The 19,879-nt window shown below is 35.9% G+C and overlaps 1 protein-coding gene across 6 annotated transcripts in view; it reads right to left on the bottom strand.

The window, feature by feature from the left end:
- Positions 1 to 2,316: 2,316 nt before the first annotated feature.
- LOC102969439 (disintegrin and metalloproteinase domain-containing protein 18) overlaps positions 2,317 to 19,879 on the bottom strand; it is a 142,277-nt gene continuing 124,714 nt past the window's right edge. For 5 of the 6 annotated variants that reach the window (XM_042983395.1, XM_007097057.2, XM_042983397.1 and 2 more), the window contains 3 exons: positions 14,517 to 14,676; positions 3,211 to 3,455; positions 2,317 to 2,423 (listed from right to left, as the gene is read on the bottom strand). In XM_042983395.1, coding sequence (XP_042839329.1) covers positions 3,410 to 3,455; positions 14,517 to 14,676 — 206 coding nt within the window. In that variant the 3' untranslated portion in view covers positions 2,317 to 2,423; positions 3,211 to 3,409. Of the gene's footprint in view, positions 2,424 to 3,210; positions 3,456 to 14,516; positions 14,677 to 19,879 lie in introns of those variants that run through there. The other variant, XM_042983398.1, reaches the window with a different exon arrangement.

Genomic DNA, 19,879 nt, shown 5'->3' with positions numbered 1-19,879 from the left:
TCATCCATTCGTCCACATGTCTGTCAATACCATTTTTTATTTTTGTGGATTTGTAAATAGTTTTGAAATCAGGAAGTGTGAGTTCTCCAACTTTTCTCATCTTTTTTCAAGATTTTTTTGGCTATTTGGGATCCACTGAAATTCCACATGAATTTTAGGATATGTTTTCCTATTTCTCCAAAAATATCACTTTGATTTTGATAGAAATTCCATTGAATCTGTAGACCTCTGTGGGTAGTATTTGCATCTTGTCAATCAATCCATGAACAAGGATGTCTAATCTTAACTTCTTAAAGCAATGTCTTATAGTTTTAATCTTCTTTGACCTCTTTGGTTGTTTATACATAAGTATTTCATTATTTTTGATGCTATTGTAAATAGAACTGTTTTCTTTTTGGATTTGTTATTGTTATGTATATAGAAATGTAGCTGATGTGTTGGGTGTTGATTTTGTATCCTGCTGAAATTTTGCTGAGATTTTTTTTTTTTTTTTTTTTTTGCTGAAATTTATTAGGTCTAACAATTTGGGGGGGCATCTTTAGGATTTGTATGTATAAGATTGTATTATCTTTGGACAGAGAAAATTTTTCTTTGTAATTCGGATGTCTCATTTCTTTTTCTTGCCTATTCTGTCTAGAACTTCCAGTACTTTATTGAAAAGAAGTGGCAAAGAGGATTTTAGTCTCTTACTTTTGAGAATGATGTTAGCTACAGGTTTTCATGTCTTTTATTATTTTAAGGTAGTTTCCTTCTGTACCTACATATTGTTTTTGTCATGAATTGGTGTGCATTTTGTCAAATGCTTTTTTGACATGATCACGTGTTCTTTTCCTTTATTCTGTTACTGTGGTGTGCTGCATTGATTGCTTTTGTTTACCGAACTCCATGATGCATTTCATAGCTACATCTGCTACTAACTCTATAGGAAACAAACCAATAACATATTTTTAGTATCCTTCCTTTATCCTATTGTTTGAGAATAAAAATGTATAGTTTTCCTTCTACATTCTGGATATCATATAATGGTTTCACCATGTATCATTACTCAAGACCAAAATCTGCGTTTCAACAATGTAATACACCTGCACCTTACTGCTTATAACAGAAATATATAAAAAATAAGTTCTTTGCATTATAGCTGAGCATTAAAGACTCACAATATACTGATAGGGTAGGCATGGTTCTACTTTGCTCATTTTATAATAAGGGAACTAAAGAGAGATGTTAGCTTTATTTTGATACATAGCTACTAAGTGATGGAGATTTGGAAGCATCACTCCCTTTAACACATTTCAACTTTTTCACCAGTATTTTACATACTTCTCTGTTTCAGTGCCCAGATATCTTTTGCTAACCTTTCTAATTAATACTAAAAATTTGCATGTAAACTATCTCAGGCTTTCAACCTAAACATATAATCTGCAAAAAAAAAAAAAAAAAAAAAAATAGCTGGTTTGTAGTTTACCTTTTAAACCTTATTCATTTTATATTTATTTAACAATCATGTCACAAAATAATCATTACTCAAGTATTCCATATTTGTAAATTTGCCTACTTGCTAGGGTTTATAACCCCAAATCAATGTTTATAGATCTCTCTTGGTCATTTGAATTCATGCTCAAGGTAAAAAAAAAAAAAAAAATCAGTCGCACCAAGGTTCACATTTTCATCTGAAGTTGAACAGATGACACTCTGCCTTATTATTTCAGCTCTCATACAGAGAGGAGCAGAGGATAAAAAAGGTAGGGAGCAGTGCACTGTACCGCAAAAAGCTCAGGTTGTGGAGCCAAATGGAGCGTGTTTGGATCTCAACTCTGGCACCTATCAAGCAGCCCCATGTGAGTCATTTTTCACTTCTGAACCTCCTTTCCTTCTTTGAAATCTAGAGAAAATAGAATCTCTCAGGATGGGTTGTTTTTAAAATTTATGATCATATATATGTAATATACACACATTTACCCTAGAAGCAATGATTCAGTGGTAGCTAATTCAGTGCAGTGGGACTTTATGAAACAGCTACCACAATAATCAAATGTATTTGTATGATCTCACTTGTATAAGAATATTTAAATTACATATTATTTTATAGCTAAAAGGTCCAGTAAAATGTACAGCCGTTTTGTGAGCCACAATTATGCTTATATACCACTTGGGAAATACTTACTAAAAATTAAATATCAAAACACTTGCTCTCATTCAGTTATTGGAGCTCTTTGACAAAGTAAATATGAATACAAATAATTTTGTAAATTATTATGTGTGAATTGACCTGGACTACTGATCTCATGTAGCCCAAAAAATAAAATACCCAGAAAATACAAAGAATGATTTCTTATTTGCATACATTTAAGAAACTTTGCCATCATCAGTGTTTGCCCCAGTCTTCCATGGCACTGTAATTTGTAGAAGTGATGTTTCAGGATCTGCAGTAAGGAAAACACCTGTAAGCATTCCCCAGTGCCTGCCAGCATCCTTATTCTTCACTGGTCCTGCCACTTCACATCACTCTTTGAACTTCCACGAACTCATACACACACACACACACACACACACACACACACACGCAGGCACGCTCCCACCACGGAATCAGACTTTGTGCATTCCAGAAGAGGCTACCTAGAAATGGGACGTGACCCTACCATCTTCCAGAGACACTTTGGGACTTGTTGACCTCCGCCCCAATAGGTGAAGAAGAGCTGCTCTCGGGACCCCACCTCCCAGAAGCGGCTCGCCCCCTCCTCCAAGTTCAGGGTCAGGCACGTGAGGACAACTGTCCCAGTACTGTTCTGAGCGCTCCCAGCAGCAGGCCCCGCAGGACCCTGACTCTAGGCGGGCTCTGACAGGACGCAGGGCTCCCCCCAGCCGGGCACAGGGTTCTGGAGCAAGCTTCTGGAGCCCGCCACGCCCACAGGCTCTGTGACAGGTGACCCTCTACGGAGCAGGTCCTACACTCACGATGGCCGGCGGAGGTCAGCCGGCCCAGGCCTGAGAGGATCAGCAGGACAGGCAGCATTGCGCGGCCTGGCGGCCTTGCCACGGTGATGGCGGTTGGCTGCGGAATGGCTGCCGCTCGCGCGCTGGGCCCTGAGCTCCCTACTGGCAGGGCGGGGGTGGGGGCGAGGGGGGGCAGTGGGCTTGGGGGGCAGCGCGGGCGACGGGGAGGTTGGGGAGGGGCACGTGGTTTATTCCCACCCCGCCCCTTCTGCTGACCTGCACGCGCAGCCGCAGCCCCGGGAACCTGCCCACTGGGCGCTGGAGGCGAGAGGCAAGCTGGCCTGGTGCCCACGTGGGCTTGGGTTTTATTTTCCAGAACGAGAACATCTGAAACGCATTTAGGGATTACGTAAGGGTCATAAAGTGAAGTTTTCTCCTCTGGAAATGGACCATCTGCTGGTGAAGTGCTTGGCTGTTACCAGTAGTCCACGTCATAGTTTTCCGGCACAACGACTGAATTACTGTAGTGAAGAAAAACAAAATGGAAATTCACAATATGGTTAGTAGAAGACAGTTGTCTGTTTTAACCGTGGCTACTGCGGAGTTCTATTTTAAGCCTCAGGTCACAACACATACGTGCAAAGGAACACAAACACAAAATAATGAAAAATCAATTCTTTTATAGATAAGTTTGTTTCTTAGAAAACTAAGAAGTCCAAATAAAACACTAAACAAATGTAAATATGTGTTTATTATTTTAGTATTGATTTACAACTTAAGCATGAGGCAAAAGAATTGCAGCTATGAAATGAGCAAAAAACGAAATACATTTATTCAGTTTTGCACACCTTTGTTCCTTAGAAAAACCTATGTTTAGGAGACTAAGTGAATGTCTAAATGCAATTTTTTCCCCCAATCAATATGGAGTTCACACGTTGAAAGGCAATAGAGTTAATCTGGAAAGAACTTCCATGTCATGTTTTAATATACAGGTTGGTGACTTGCCTAATTTCAGTTTCTTCTTCAAAATTTATTTTCCATTGTAGTAAAATACAACTAACATAAAAATTTACCATCTTAACCATATTTAAAGTGTATATATAGTTTATTGCTACAAAGCATATTCACATTGTTGTGCAAATGTTACCACCAGCAATCACCAGAACTCTGTATCTTGCAAAACGGGAACTCTATATCCATTAAACAAGTCCCTATTCCCACCCCCCCAAACCCTGACAATGACAATTCTCATTTCTGTCTCTAGGAGTTTGACCTCTCCAGCTACCTCACATAAGTGGCCTCATACAGTATTTTTCTTTCGTGACTGGCTTATTTTATTCAGCATAATGGCTTCATTATGCTCCTGTTGTAGCATATTACAGAGGTTCTTTCCTTTTAAAAGCTGAATAATATTCCATTGTGTGTGCATACCACATTTTGTGTATCTGTTTATCTGTCATGGACACTTGGGTTGCTTCCACCTTTTTGCTGCTGTGAATAATGCTGCAATGAAATTGGCATACAGATATCTCTTCTGGATCCCACTCTCAATTATTTGGATATCTACTCAGCATATCAACAGAGTAAAAAGCAACCCCCCAAAATGGGAGAAAATATTTGGAAATCATATATCTGATAGGGGATTAATATCTAGACTATACAGAGAACTCCTGAGATTCAAAACAAAAACAACCACCTGATTAAGAAATGGCCAAAGGACTTGAATAGACATTTCTTCAGGTAAGATACGGAAATGGCCTATAAGCACATGAAAAGATGCTCAAATCTCTAATCATCAGGGAAATGCAAATAAAACCCACAAAGAACTACACTCTCACATCCCTCAGGATGGCTACTATCAAAAATGAGGAGATAAGTGTTAGCGAGGATATGAAGAAATCAGACCACTTGTACATTATTGGTGAGGATGTAAAATGGCACAGCCTCTGTAAAAGTTCTTAAAGTAGAATTACCTAATTTCATTTTCATAAGAGCTTTTTTTACAAGACATTCTTAAATTTTCCTTTCATGAAACTTGTGCTTTTATACCTTAAAATCAATACCTGTAGACAAATTCAAATACTGATTGCTTTTCCTGTTTGTAAACATAAACACAAAAATAAAGATGGTTTTTTAAAAAGTTTAATTCCCATACTTCTTTCTAAATATTTATTTCAGTAGCAATTAATATAATATGTAATTCTAAAATAGACATGTCTATTTATTTTACTAAAATATTTACTTCTTAACCATGTGGTTTTGGGGGGATTGATATAAGTATATAAAATACTCGAAGGGGCGCCTGGGTGGCTCAGTCGTTTAAGCACCCAACTCTTGATTTTGACTCAAGTCACGATCTCACAGTTAGTGAGTTTGAGGCCTGCGTCCAGCTCTGTGCTGAGTGTGGAGCTTGCCTGGAATTCTCTCTTTCTCTCTCTCTCTGCCCCTTGCCTGTTTGTGCTCTCTCTCAAAATAAATAAAACATTAAAAAAATACTTGAATATTTATAAATAATAATGCTTATGTAATAAGTTTATTAATTAACAATTATTATTGATATAATTATGTTATTATATTGATAATATAATAATTACTAATAATGTAATTACTAATTGTGAATATTTAGATATATAAATATAAATATTTGAATATATAGTATAAGCCAAGCAGTATGCCTGTGTTATCAAAATACAAAGAATATCATCCATGTATCCAAACAGGTCAAAGACTAACAGGAAACCAGATATGCATAAGAAATTCATTGTTAGCATAATATACAATGTTCTCCTGGAATGTTGCTAGTTTGTTTTCTCCACATATATTAAATGTAGCTACAGAAAGGGTGTCATATCTGAGATTTGAACCATAATTGGATGAGTGAATGACTTGTATTGAGCCAGTAAATGTTCTCCTAAGAATAATATTAAATAATCCAAAAACTTTAAGCGTGGATGAATGATATTTTGTTTCAGAAAAGTAACTTATAATAGTCCTGGAGATGGTGAGATAGAAATGATGAGGACTGGAGACAGCAAATCCAGTTAGAAGTGTTTTCCATAGTTTAGGCCAGAAATGTCAACATCCTCACAGCTAAACCCTGAGGGGGAAAAATATAAATATGAGAGGTATTTTGGAAACATAATTAAAAATAGTTGGGGCGCCTGGGTGGCTCAGTCTGTTGAGCGTCCGACTTCAGCTCAGGTCATGATCTCATGGTCTGTGAGTTCAAGACCAGAATCAGGCTCTGTGCTGACAGCTCGGAGCCTGGAGCCTGCCTCAGATTCTGTGTCTCCCTCTCTCTCTGCCCCTCCCCTGCTCATGCTCTGTCTCAAAAATAAATAAAAATATTTAAAAAAAATAAAAATTAAAATTAAAAATAGTATCTCTGTCAACCCACTAAAAATCCTCTTCACAAATGTAGAAAGGAATAAAACAATTTTATTATTAAGTGTTAGACCTGACTGTGTTGGGCTAAAGGGATTGTAAAGATAGAACGAAATCTCACCCTTTTATATAACCAGGCAGATGTAGTCCATGTCACACATGTTAACTGTCTTTATCCAAAATACAAATAAAACTTTCAATTTCTTTAGGATAACCAGGAAGTTGCAGCTTGGAACTAGACATCAAGGTTAAACTCCCAAGGAGCCAGGAAGATAGGAAGCTATCTTCCTTAATGTTTATGTTTGTAATAGACAGATGCCTACAAAATCCTTAAGGAAAATATTCCTGGAGTGTAAAGCTGACAAATTTTATTTAGTTTTCAAAAAGAATTACATATGTCCCAAAGAGACAGAGAAAGGATGTACAATTCCACGTTTTCTAAAGGAAATAATCTAAGAAAAGGGTGTGTGTGGGTGGGGGAGGTACTTCCTTTCATGCATGGTGCCAGGGAAAATTGATGTTTTGTTTCATAAATTTGTATTTACCTTTATAATATATAGGGAGCCAAATAGGTGCACTGACTAATTTGCTATGAAGCTTGTTAAATTGTTAAAGTCACTAGGCAACTGAGATGATAGTGCCACAAATTTTAGGAGAGGCAGATTTGTACAGTAGTTGGGAGATAATCAGTTGGGTTGAAGATTTGTTGAATTTGAGGTCTTTGTGGATGAACAAGGGGATTTTCCATAGTTTAGGCCAGAAATGGCAAGTCCTTATAGCTAAACTAAGGACCTAGATGAGTCTGCATCCTTATAATTTGAGTTGAACATCTAAAAAGGCAATTTGAAGGAAAGAGAGTGAATCAGTCAATCTAAGAAACATATAGAGAAAAAGTGGATGTCCAAAAGCAATTTGTGGACCATACAGATAATTTCAGTGACTAAGGGAACAGAAAGAAAGAAAATGAAACTGATAAAGAATGAAAAGTACAGCAAGTTAGGAATTAGAAGAAGTTAACATTATGGTGATTTTGTTAAATGGTTTTCTTGAATCTGTTGAGCTGATCTTTTACTATGGTAAATTATTGATTGAACCTTGTGTTCCCTGGATAAATCACATTTGGTCATGATATGTTATTTTTTTTTTTTTAGTTTATTTATTTATTTTGAGAAAGAAAGTGTGAGCAGGGGAGGGGGAGAGAGAGAGAGAGAGAGAGAGAGAGAGAGAGAGAGAGAGAGAGAGAGAGAGAGAGAGAGAGAGAGAGAGAGAGAGAGAGAGAATATTAATCCCAAGGAGGCTCCTCACTGCCAGCACAGAGCTCCACAGGGAGCTCAAACTCAGGAAGCATGAGATCATGACCTAAGCTGAAACCAAGAGTTGGATGCATAAGCAACTGCGCTACCCAGGTGCCCTGTTATTCTTTTTTATATAACATTGGATTCAGTTTGAGGGATACAAATTGATGTGTATTTTTCTTGTGTTATTTATTTGTCCCTTGTATCAAGGTAATAGTATCTTCTTAGAAGGAGTCTGGAAGTGTGCTAAAATATGTGGGAGATTTTGTATAACATTGGTATTATTTATTCTTTTAATGTTTGGCATAATTTACCAGTGGAGCTATCTGGGTTGGAGACTATAGATTTTCAACTGCAAATTCAGTTTATTTATGGATAGAAGCCCATTCAGGTTCTCCATTTCTTACATTTGTTTGTCTTGTTTTGATATTTAGATTTTCTTTCAACTTAAAAAAATATTTTTAATGTTTTATTATTTGTTTTTGAGAGGCGGGGAGGGGCAAAGAGAGAGGAAGACACAGAATCCAAAGAAACCACAGGATCCAAATTCCAGTTAGTTAACTATAGTGCAATGTCAGTTTCAGGTGTAGAAATCAGTGGTTCATCACTTACATACAGCACCCAATGCTCATCCCAACAAGTGCCCTCCTTAATGCTTATAACCCATTTAAGCCATCCCCCTGCCCGCCTCCCCTCCAGCAACACTCAATTTGTTCTCTAAAGTTAAGAGTCCTTTTTATGGTTTGCTTCTCTTCCCGTTCCCCCCACCCCCCTTCCCACTCTGTCTCCTACCATGTTGATCTGTTTTGTTTCTTTTGTTCCTGGAGAAGAAATGACACCTCTCCCAGTTGCTCTCCAAGAAGGGGGAACTGTGTCTCTCTGTGTGTCCAAGGGGATCCTCAGATTTTGCCTTCTGTTCCCGGGCCATATGCTCTCCTTCTTCATAGGATCACTGCAGCACTTTCAAGCCTCCATACAAGTCATGCCAGGACCTCTAAAATTCCAGCCATTGAGTCTTGCTGAATTTAAAAACTCAGGACTATCAGCCCCACTCCTTTTCCCAGGCAATGGCTTTGGGGAATTGTTTTCTTTGTATGATCCCCTGTGTTTTCCTATTTCTCTTTCTCTTGCCTCTCTTCATGACCAGTGCTCCCTCCCCTTAGCAGCAACCACTATCCATTTCTCCCACAAATCATGTCTCCACACCTCCTACCTTCCATGATGTGTTTGGCCTCTTCTCTCCATCTAGTTGTGAAGTCTGTTCTGTCAGTCCTCAGATGGATTTCTTGGGTGTTCAGAATTATTTGATATTTATCTAGCTGTGTTTGAGGGAGAAGGCAAGCCTAGGGTCCTACTAGGACTCCACCATCTTAATTCCTCCCCATTTCTTTTTGAATAAGCTTCGATAGTTCAGTCTTTCAGGAATTTGTCCATTTCATTTAGGTTGTCAGACTGTTTAGTATTAACACTTTTATAATATTTCCTCAGTATTTTTTCATTGTCTATAGCATCAGTAATGAGGGATCTTCTCTCATTCTAGACACTGGTATTGTTGTTGTCTACTGTCTCTTTATTCTTACCAGTGTGGCTACACAGTTAGTACTTTTCCAAAAAGATCTTTCCCAAAACGTAGTTTTTTGTTTCACTGGTTTCATTGTTTTCCTGTTTTCTATTTTGTTACTGCTGTTTTCTAAATTTCATAATTTCATTTCCCTTTTATATGGGGTTGAATTTGTTCCTCTTTGTATACTTTCTTTGTGCGGAAGCTAATGTAGTTGATTTAAAATTTCTTACCTTTCTGTTATAAATTATTAATAATATAACTTTTCCCCAAAGTACTGCTATCTATCTATCTATCTATCTGACAAATTTTATCATGTATTTTTATTTTCAATTAGTGTTCAAATATGTTCTAATTTTTCTGTTTATTTTTTTCTTTGATCAGTGAATTACTGAAAAATATGTGGCATACTTTCCAAAACATTTTTGTATAATTCTATTTGTTCAGAGTACATATTTCACATGATCTGAATCTGTTTGAATTTGTTACTTTTTCAAGGCACACTTTAGGGCTAACTTGTTAAATGTTTCAGGTGCATTTGAAACAAATGCGATTTCTGGGGTGCCTGGGTGGCTCAGTCGGTTAACGTCTGACTTAGGCTCAGGTCACAATCTCACTGTCCGTGAGTTCGAGCCCCGCGTCAGGCTCTGGGCTGACTGCTCAGAGCCTGGAGCCTGTTTCAGATTCTGTGTCTCCCTCTCTCTCTGACCCTCCCCCGTTCATGCTTTGTCTCTCTCTGTCTCAAAAATAAATAAACGTTAAAGAAACAAATGCGATTTCTGCTGCTGTAGTGAGGTCTTCTAAAAGGTCATGCTGCTAATTAGTGTTTTTCAATTCTTTTATATTCTTACTGTTTTTCAGTCTGCTTATATTGAGAGAGAGAGAGAGGGAGAGAGAGAGAGAGATGTTGAAACTTCGAATTATATTTGTGACTTTTTCTCTTATGCAGCTCATAATAGAGTTTCAAATATATAAAACAAAGTCTGTTAGAACTGAAGGAATTATATGTGCTCTTAAAGACTATTCTTTTATTATGATTATAATGATCAAGTTATACTCTTGTTATAATATTTCTTCTTCAATGTTGGCTGACATAAATATAGCCTCTTTAGCTTCCTTTTGGTTGGTGTTAGCATGGTAGATATTTTACTTGTAACACATTTGTTTCTTTAGATTGAATGTGGATTTCTTGCTGAGAGCATATATTTATCTTGATTCTTATCCAATTTTACATTTTCTGTTATTTAAAACATTTTTTTAGTTTATTTATTTATTTTTGAGAGAGAGAGAAATAGCACAAGCAGGGGAGGGGCAGACAGAAGGACAGACAGAATCCCAAGCAGGCTCTGCACCATCAGCACCTAGCCCAATGTGGGGCTTGAACTCACAGTGAGAGTGAACAGTGAGATCATGACCTGAGCCAAGATCGAATTGGACCAAGCTTAACCACTGTGCCACCCAGGTGCCCCACATTTTCTGTTTTTTAGGGTTTTTTTAATTGGTGTATTTAGACTAAAAGTAGTTAGATGAAATTAGTATTAGTATTTAGACTAAATTTATTTAGATAAAATTTATTGACTCTGTATGGTTGAGTTTCAATATAACACCTCGCTATATATTATCGTTGTCATTCTTTTTATCCTCTTTTCTAGATTCTTGGGAATCATTTAATAGGCTTTTGGGGGGGCAAATGTTAATTTTGCTTAATTTTTTGAAATACTTATAGATTTATAGGAAGTTTAAAATTTTTTACTGGGAGATTTAATGTGTGTATACACAAGGATAAAAAGGTATCCTTCATTTGGTTTCTCCTGATGGTAAAATCTTGCATGATTATATTACATTATCAAAGCCAGGAAATCGACATTGGTATATTCCACAGAGTTAATTTAGATTTTATCATTTTTTACATGCAATGACTTGTGTTTATATGTGTATTAATGTATTCTATCTTATTACATGTATAAATTAGTGTGTCCAACACCAACATCAACATATAGAATTGTTCCATCACCACAAAAAGCCATACAATCCCTACTTGGTACACCTACCTGCCTTACTCCCAATTCCTAATCCCTGGCAACCACTAATCTGGTCTCCATTACTATAACTGTAATGCAAGTACTTTATATAAATGGTATTGTATGGTAGCTCTTGAACTTTGTTTTTTTCTCTCATGTAATTCCCTTAGACCCATCAAAATTGCGTTATGTATTAATAATTAATTTCTTGCTATTCCTGAGTAGCTTCTGCAGTATGAATATTCCACAGTTTGTTAAACCAGTCATCCATCAAAAGATCAATTGGATAATTTTTATCCAATTTTATCAATTGGATAACTAAATATTATAACATTGCTATGGATGTTCATGTACAGTATTTTTGCATAAATGTAAAAGTCCTCTCTAGGGTAAATACCCAAGAGTGAAATTATTGGGTTGTATGATAAGGCTGACAAATTGTAGTCATAATAGCTATGTGGTTTTGCATTTCCTCCAGCAATGTACAAGTGATCCAATTTTCTGTATCCTCATCAGTATTTACTATATTAATATTTTTTATCTTAATCAATCTATTGGGGGAAGTGTGATATTATCTCATTGTTGTTTTAATAATTACCCAAGTAACTAATCATGTTAAGTATAACTTAATATGCTTGCTTGCCATCTGTACATACTCTTTAGTCCATTCTTTGCTCACATCTTTGTCTTTTTCTAACCCCACATTTTTTCGACTGTTGGTGAACTTTTAAAATATAGATATAAAGTCTTTGTGGGATATATGGTTTGCAAATACATTCTATCAGACTGAAGCCTGTATTTTTACCTTTTTAACAGGATATTTTTCAGATCAAATATATTTAATTTGTATCACATACAAATTTTTCTTATGGATCATGATTTGTTCTCATATGAAAGAATTTTTGATCTTGTCCTACATCTGTAGAGTTTTTTATGTATTCATTAGAAAGTTGAATAATTTAACTTATTAAATTTATGTCTACGATCCAATTTTTGACCTTCTATTTTTAAGTAGTTTCATATTCATAGCAAGTTGCAAAGACATGTACAGAAAGCTTTCATGTACCCCTTACTCAGTCTTTCCCATGATAACATTTTGGCTAACTATAGTATGATATGAAAAGGCAATTTACATTAACACAACCTACAGAGATTGCTCAGATTGCACAATTTAGACATGCATGCATATGTGTGTATGTTTATGTCCAGGTAGTTCTATGCAACTTGATCACATGCGTAGTTTCATGTAATTATAACCACATCAAGATACAGAACCGTACCATCAACAAAAGCTTTTGTTGCTACTCTTTAATGGACATACCCACTCTCTCCGTTATTCCTATCTCTTGGCAACTACTAATCTATCCTCAAAAACTGTCATTTTTAATATGACAAGAATTTTATATAATTGGAATCATAGTGTATCCAACGTTTTGAAAAGGGCTTTGTTTCACTTAGCATAATTCCCTTTAGTGTTCTCAAAATTGTTTCTATTAATACTTTGTTTTCTTTTATTACTGTATAGTGTGTGGTGGTATGGGTTTACCACAGGTTGTATAATGATTTATTCATTGAATGACCTTAATTTCCAGATTTGGGGTATTCTGTATTATGGTGTTATGAACATTTGTGTTCAAGTTTGTGTGAGAGAATGATTTTCATTTCTCAGAGATAAATCTTCAAGAGTGAAATTGTTGGATTGGTAGCTCTCTCAAGGTAAGTGATTTATTGGGAACAGAAAGTGAAGAAGTCCAACCCTAAGGACACTGTCATACACTATGGAGATTATATTGGTAAACAATTAATATAAGGCTGGAAGCTATTGAGAACAAGCTAAATTACAGATCATCTAAAATTTTAACAGAGAGAACCAGGAAAAGAGACAGCTAAGAAACGTCCTTTTGGGTTCAGAAAGAAACAAGCCTCAAAGACTACTCTTGCAAAGGCAATTGGATCTAATTGGATCAGACAATAGGGCAATTTGTGCCGTCACTATTAGCCTTTTATGTGATGAAAAATCTTTTGATATTTTTTGAATATATTCCTATGATACATGTTGAGGATAGAAATACACAATACTTTAAGCTACCAATTCTCTAATTACTTTATAAACTCAGTAAGAATCAAGAGAGGATATTCCTGTACAAATAAAAAAAGCATTAGTAAACTATATATACGTGTATATACAACTCCTGTAAAAGATAAAATATAAGCAAATAGGGAAAAGAGGCCAAATGACATGAAAGTAATTTCTGTGTAGAAAAAAATGGTGCAGCCCAGATGAAAATAAAGATTTGCAGCCTCACTAATAAAATTTAAAAAATATATGAGAAACACAATATTAGACACAATTACCATCTCCTATCTCACATACAGAAAGGGAGGAAAACAATAACAGACTCTTAAAGACAGAGAACTGAGTGTTGCTTGAGGCGAGATGGATAGGGGGATGGGCTAAATGGGTGAGGAGCATTAAGGAGGGCAGTTGTGGAGATGAGCACTGGGTGTTATATGTTAAGTGATGAATCACTGGGTTCTACTCCTGAAACCACTACTATAATGGATGTTAACTAACTTGAATTTAAATAAATAAATCAAAAAAGAAAAAAAAAGAAAGCTGGGATGTGCAAGAGACTTTAAAACAAAGACTGTAATAGAGACAAAGAAAGGCGTTATATAATGACAAAGGGGTCAATCCAAACAAGATATATGCACCTAAATATAGAATGCAAATATTAACAGATCTACAGGGAGATATAGCGGTACAGTTGTAGTAGGGGACTTAAATTACCCACTGACATCAAGGGAGAGGTCATCCACTAGAAAAACCATTAATTAATTAAAATTTTTGAGAAACCCAAAACTGGATAGTTTTACTGGTGATAAATTCCATCAGAAGAGAAAAAGGACAAAAATAAGAATAGCATGTAGAAATTAATAAGAAATGGTAACTAATTTCTAAGGAATTCTGAAGGGATTTTTTTCACAGGATTTGAAACTACTGAAGAGAAATATTTTGAGGTTCAGGAATAAATGACAGTTTGAACACAGCATCTAAATACTGTAAATATTCATTGGGAAAACAGTTCTAGAACAGCCAAAATTTTGACTTGCTGCAGTATGCTAAAAACAATCTATTGGAAAACAAAATTATAAAAATGCCTTTTACATTAGATTAAAAATAATGCATACTTAGAAATGAATATAACTAATGAACATAAGGAACGAATATAACTTAGGAATATTATATAATGGATTTATTTCAATGGTCAATGAGCAGTACAATTTAAGATCATAAATTATTTGCATAGTCATATTTACCCTTCATATTCTGCATTTTGTCTGTTGCATGATTTTCTCATTTCATTTCGTTTCATGATCATAATGGTGAAAATTATGATAAAGGGAAGAACAATGTAGAAACTCAGAATAAGCCAGTTGTTTTTCTGTGCATTGTAGCCTTCTTCAATAAAAATTATATCTAAAAATGAAATAGAAATCAGTAGATATTCACTGAATATTTAAAAAAACATATTTCTTTCACTTTAATTATTTTGTATATAATATTTATGTAAATGATTGAAATTTTAATACATTGCAAACTCTTATGGGGAAAATAAAAGGACATTTAAGTTCATAACCCTAAACAGTGATGGAGCTTTTGTCAGATTTCTTGTCTTTTATGCATATTTTTAATTATTATTAACTGTGTACATGTTTTGAGTACTGCTTACTACATTTGGCATATTTATGACATCAATATTTTTTAAAAAAGTAATACAGTAATAGAATTTAATTTAAAAATTAGGAAGGATAAGTCAGAGAAAGAAAAATATCATACGATTTCACTCATATCTGGAATTTAGGCAACAAAAGAGATGAACATATGGGAAGATGAAAAAGGAGAGAGAGAGGGAAGTAAACCATGAGAAACTCTTAACAATAGAGAAGAAAGTGAGGGTTGATGGGGGGAGGTGGGTGGAGGATGGACTCAATAGGCTATGGGTACTAAGGAAGGCACTTTTTATGATAAGCCCTGGGTGTAATATGTAACTGATGAATCACTGAGTTCTACTCCTGGAATTAATATTACACTATATATTAACTAACTGGAATTTAAATAAAATTTTTGGGAAAAAAGACTCACCTAGATCATAAATGTTGCAAATAAAAGAATTTTATTATAGCAGTTTTGTGATAGAAAAAGAGAAATAGCATAAAGTTCCATCAACAGGACAAGGGCTAAATTAAGTTACGAGATATCCATACAATGTGATACCGTGTCACTACTAAAAAGAATGAGATAGACTTTGATAAATTCAATGATATAGGGAATGAACAACTCAAGTAGAATATATATTTTAGGATCTCCTTTTTTGTAAAAATAAAAACTAACCAAATGAGTGATTGAGTGATGCATGGGTGAATTGATAGATGGAGAGCTATCTCAAAACATATCCTGCCAGAATCCAAGAGAATCCTCAATATTTTCTAATCAATATTTCTTTCCAAAGTTTACAAGTATCTTGATTTCTTCTATTATTATTTAGTGAATTTTTACTGGAGTATAACATAAAAACAGAAATTGATGCATGCCATGATTATACAGCTCAAAGAATTTTCTAAATTAAACACAACCATATAGTCAACACCAAATCCAGGGCTCAGGATATTATGAGTACCTCAGAACACTCAACCTGATTTTTTCCAGTAATTATCCTTCCAAAAGAGAAATACTACATGAATCAATTTTTGACAGATTTTAAACCTTATGTGAATAGAATTATACTGTATGTACTTTTTCTTTTTTTTAATTTTATTTTTAAAAATTTACATCTAAATTAGTTAGCATATAGTGCAACAATGATTTCAGGAGTAGATTCATTAATGCCTCTTACCTATTTAGCCCATCTCCCCTCCCACAACCGCTCCAGTAATCCTCAGTTTGTTCTCCATATTTATGAGTCTTTTCTGCTTTGTCCCCCTCCCTGTTTTTATATTATTTTTATTTCCCTTCCCTTATGTTCATCTATTGTGTCTCTTAAAGTCCTCATATGAGTGAAGTCATATGATTTTTGTCTTTCTCTGACTATTTTCACTTAGCATAATACCCTCCAGTTCCATTCATGTAGTTCAAATATATATATGTATATATATATGTATATGTGTGTGTACATATATATATATATATATACCACATTTTCTTTATCCATTCATCCATTGATGGACATTTAGGCTCTTTCCATACTTTGGCTATTGTTGATAGTGCTGCTATAAACATTGGGGTTCATGTGTCCCTTTGACACAGCACATCTCTATCCCATGGATAAAATGCCTAGTAGTGCAATTGCTGAGTCATACGGTAGTTCTATTTTTAGTTTTTTGAGGAACCTCCATGCTGTTTTCCAGAGTGGCTGCACCAGCTTGCATTCCCACCAATAATGCAAAAGAGATCCTCTTTCTCTGCATCCTCGCCAACATCTGGTGTTGCCTGAGTTGTTAATATTAGTCATTCTGACAGGTGTAAGGTGGTATTTCATTGTGGTTTTGATTTGTATTTCCCTGGTGATGAGTGATGTTGAGCATTTTTTCATGTGTCCGTTGGCCATCTGGATGTCTTCTTTGGAGAAGTGTCTATTCATGTCTTTTGCCCATTTCTTCACTGGATTATTTGTTTTTTTGGTGTCGAGTTGGATAAATTCTTTATAGATTTTGGATACTAACCCTTTATCTGATGTCGTTTGCAAATATCGTCTTCCAGTCTGTCAGTTGCCTTTTAGTTTTTATGATTGTTTCCTTCACTGTGCAGAAGCTTTTCATTTTGGTGAGGTCCCAGTAGTTCTTTTTTGCTTTTGTCTCCTGTGCCTTTGGAGATGTGTTGAGTAAGAAGTTGGTGGGGCAAGATCAAAGAGGTTTTTGCCTGCTTTCTCCTTGAGGATTTTGATGGCTTCCTGTCTTACATTGAGGTCTTTCATCCATTTTGAGTTTATTTTTGTGTATGGTGTAAGAAAGTGGTCCAGGTTTATTCTGCATGTCGCTGTCCAGTTTTCCCAGCACCACTTGCTGAAGAGACTGTCTTTATGCCATTGGATATTCTTTCCTGCTTTGTCAAAGATTAGTTGGCCATACGTTTGTGGGTCCATTTCTGGGTTCTCTATTCTGTTCCATTGATCTAAGTGTTCTTGTGCCAGTACCATACTGTCTTGATGATTACAGCTTTGTAGTATAGCTTGAAGCCTGGGATTGTGATGCCTCCTGCTTTGATTTTCTTTTTAGAGATCACTTTGGCTATTCGGGGTCTTTTCTGGTCCCATACAAATTTTAGGATTATTTGTTCTAGCTCTGTGAAGAATGCTGGTGTTACTTTGATAGGGATTGCATTAAATATGTAGATTGCTTTGGGTAGTATCGACATTTTAACAATATTTGTTATTCTTATCCAGGAGCATGGAATCTTTTTCCATTTTTTTTGTGTGTGTGTGTTCTTCAATTTCTTTCATAAGCTTTCTATAGTTTTCAGTGTATAGATTTTTCACCTTTTTGGTTAGATTTATTCCTAAGTATTTTATGGATTTGGTGCAACTGTAAATGGATCCCAGAATGGTGGAAATCCTTAGATAGCAATTAATAAGTGGGGTGAATAAAACAGACATTGATGGGGTTGAAACAAAGGTGTTTTCTTAATGCTTGTTTATTTTTGAGAGAGAAAGAGAGAATGCGAGCAGGGAATGGGAAAAGAGAGAGGGGTAGAGAGAATCCAAAGTGGGATCTGCACTGATGGCACAGACCCCTCCGTGGGACTTGAACTCATGAGCTATGAGATCATGAACTGAGCCAAAGTCTATCACTTAACTGACTGAGCCACCCAGGTGCTCCAAAACAAAGGTTTTAATATCGCACTACCAGAGGTGGGGTAAACAAAAGGGACCTCCTGCTGGTCCCCCAATATTGAAGTTCCTGAACAAGCTCATTATATTTTTCTCAGTTTGGAAAATTTTAAAAAGCATTAAGGTGGAGATTACAATGAGAAACAAGACCATAAATCACTTGTGCTTGTGGTAGTGGTTAAGCAGGTTGATTGAGTTAAAGGTGGACAAAAGGGCCTGAATCCCTCGGCTTGATTTCTCACTAGGGATGTCTCCCAAAGACTTTTTCACAAGAATGGGTAAAATGGTCAGGAAATGAGGGGGAGAAATTTCCAAGACTCCTTGATACAGAAACCCTAGGGAGTGTGGTACCAAAAACACATTGGTGAAGTCTTGATGTGAGCTAAAGTAGATTGGGAGAACATAAAAACATGAGGGCTGATAAGATTATGAAATTGGTATACATAAAAAAGCTTTATGTGAAATGGTTGCATCTCTTTTACCTGATGCTATTATGGAGATGAACATTGTATCTGAGGGGAATGTAACCCATACTTGGTTTTATAAAACAGAAGGGTATAAATCTGCCCTTCAAGCAATATTAACTGAACATGCTAGATAGGAATTAGTGAGATGGTCTGAGCCCAAATATTGGAATGCTGTTAGAGGCAAATTCTCTGTGTAATAGCCCTATGTGGCATCTAGACTAGGGCTTCGTTCTTTCAGGCATCTAATACCATCAAGCTAAGACAGTATCATCTCTGGTTTAGTCCCTTTTGAGCTGTTAATGTAATATTGGATTTCTCTCATTAAATAACCCAATTATTCATTCCTCTATCCTTTATAATTACTCCCTCTTCTTTCCATTTACACACAAATTGTTCCAGCTTTGGAAGGTACATTAAGCTTGCTTACTGTGCTGATCTAGTAACAATGCTGATCTGGCAACAATGCTAGTCTATCTAGAAAGTCCTTTCCCCTCAGTTCACTCTTGTTCACATAGGGTAAAATTAAAAAGGTACAGAACTAGTGGACTATCTTTACCCACAGGCAATATAGCTGCATTTATGGTTAGCCTAAATTTTGCCAGATGGGGTAAAGGTACATTCTTCCCCATCAAGGCCTTTCGGAATTCTGATATAAAGACAACATATAGTTTTGGTTTCTTACTTAGGAATTATGCTTGTTCCTTGCCTTGTATTTGCAGACTTGGATACACTAGAAAAACAGGGAAATCTACCAAGAGGGGGCACTCTTTTTAGTCTCACTCATGTTGAGTGTGAGCATACCCACATGAAGGTGTCTAAGACCTAGTGCCTTTATCTCCCTCCATTTTAGACAATGTTTCCAATTCTTTATCAAACTAGTAGTCTGAGGAGAATATCTCTCTGCCCATAGTTTTGACATTATAGACTGTAAAATGTGTTTCTTGGTCTAAACAAGTGATGGTCAACAATTCAAATTGGTGAAAAAGTTCTGTTTCAGGTTTTGTTTTTGTTATTGTTTCCTAATAGCACTCTGAGCATTTGAATCTACCACCAAGCAAGCAAACCCCAGGCCAGAGTCTATCTCTGTTAGGACCCATGTGTAGCTTCCCAGGGCTACCAGCATCAGTCTCACTTGTCGGATATGATCAGGACCTTCCCACCAGGGAACCTGCCACATATCCATCTGCAGTCTTTGTCTGTTTTAGTGACAGACAGAAGAGTTCTTATTGGCATTTCGTGCCTCAGAGGTTGCAAGAAGAATGTGTCTGAATTCAGTCCATCTTTGCATTGCTGCAATATCCCTATATACCTTTATTTTGTGGACCTAGGT

Source organism: Panthera tigris, chromosome B1 (genome assembly GCF_018350195.1).
Source record: "Panthera tigris isolate Pti1 chromosome B1, P.tigris_Pti1_mat1.1, whole genome shotgun sequence".
Taxonomy (NCBI): Eukaryota; Metazoa; Chordata; class Mammalia; order Carnivora; family Felidae; genus Panthera; species Panthera tigris.
Note: the sequence above shows the minus strand (reverse complement) of the source record. Positions and strands in the feature narration are given on the sequence as shown.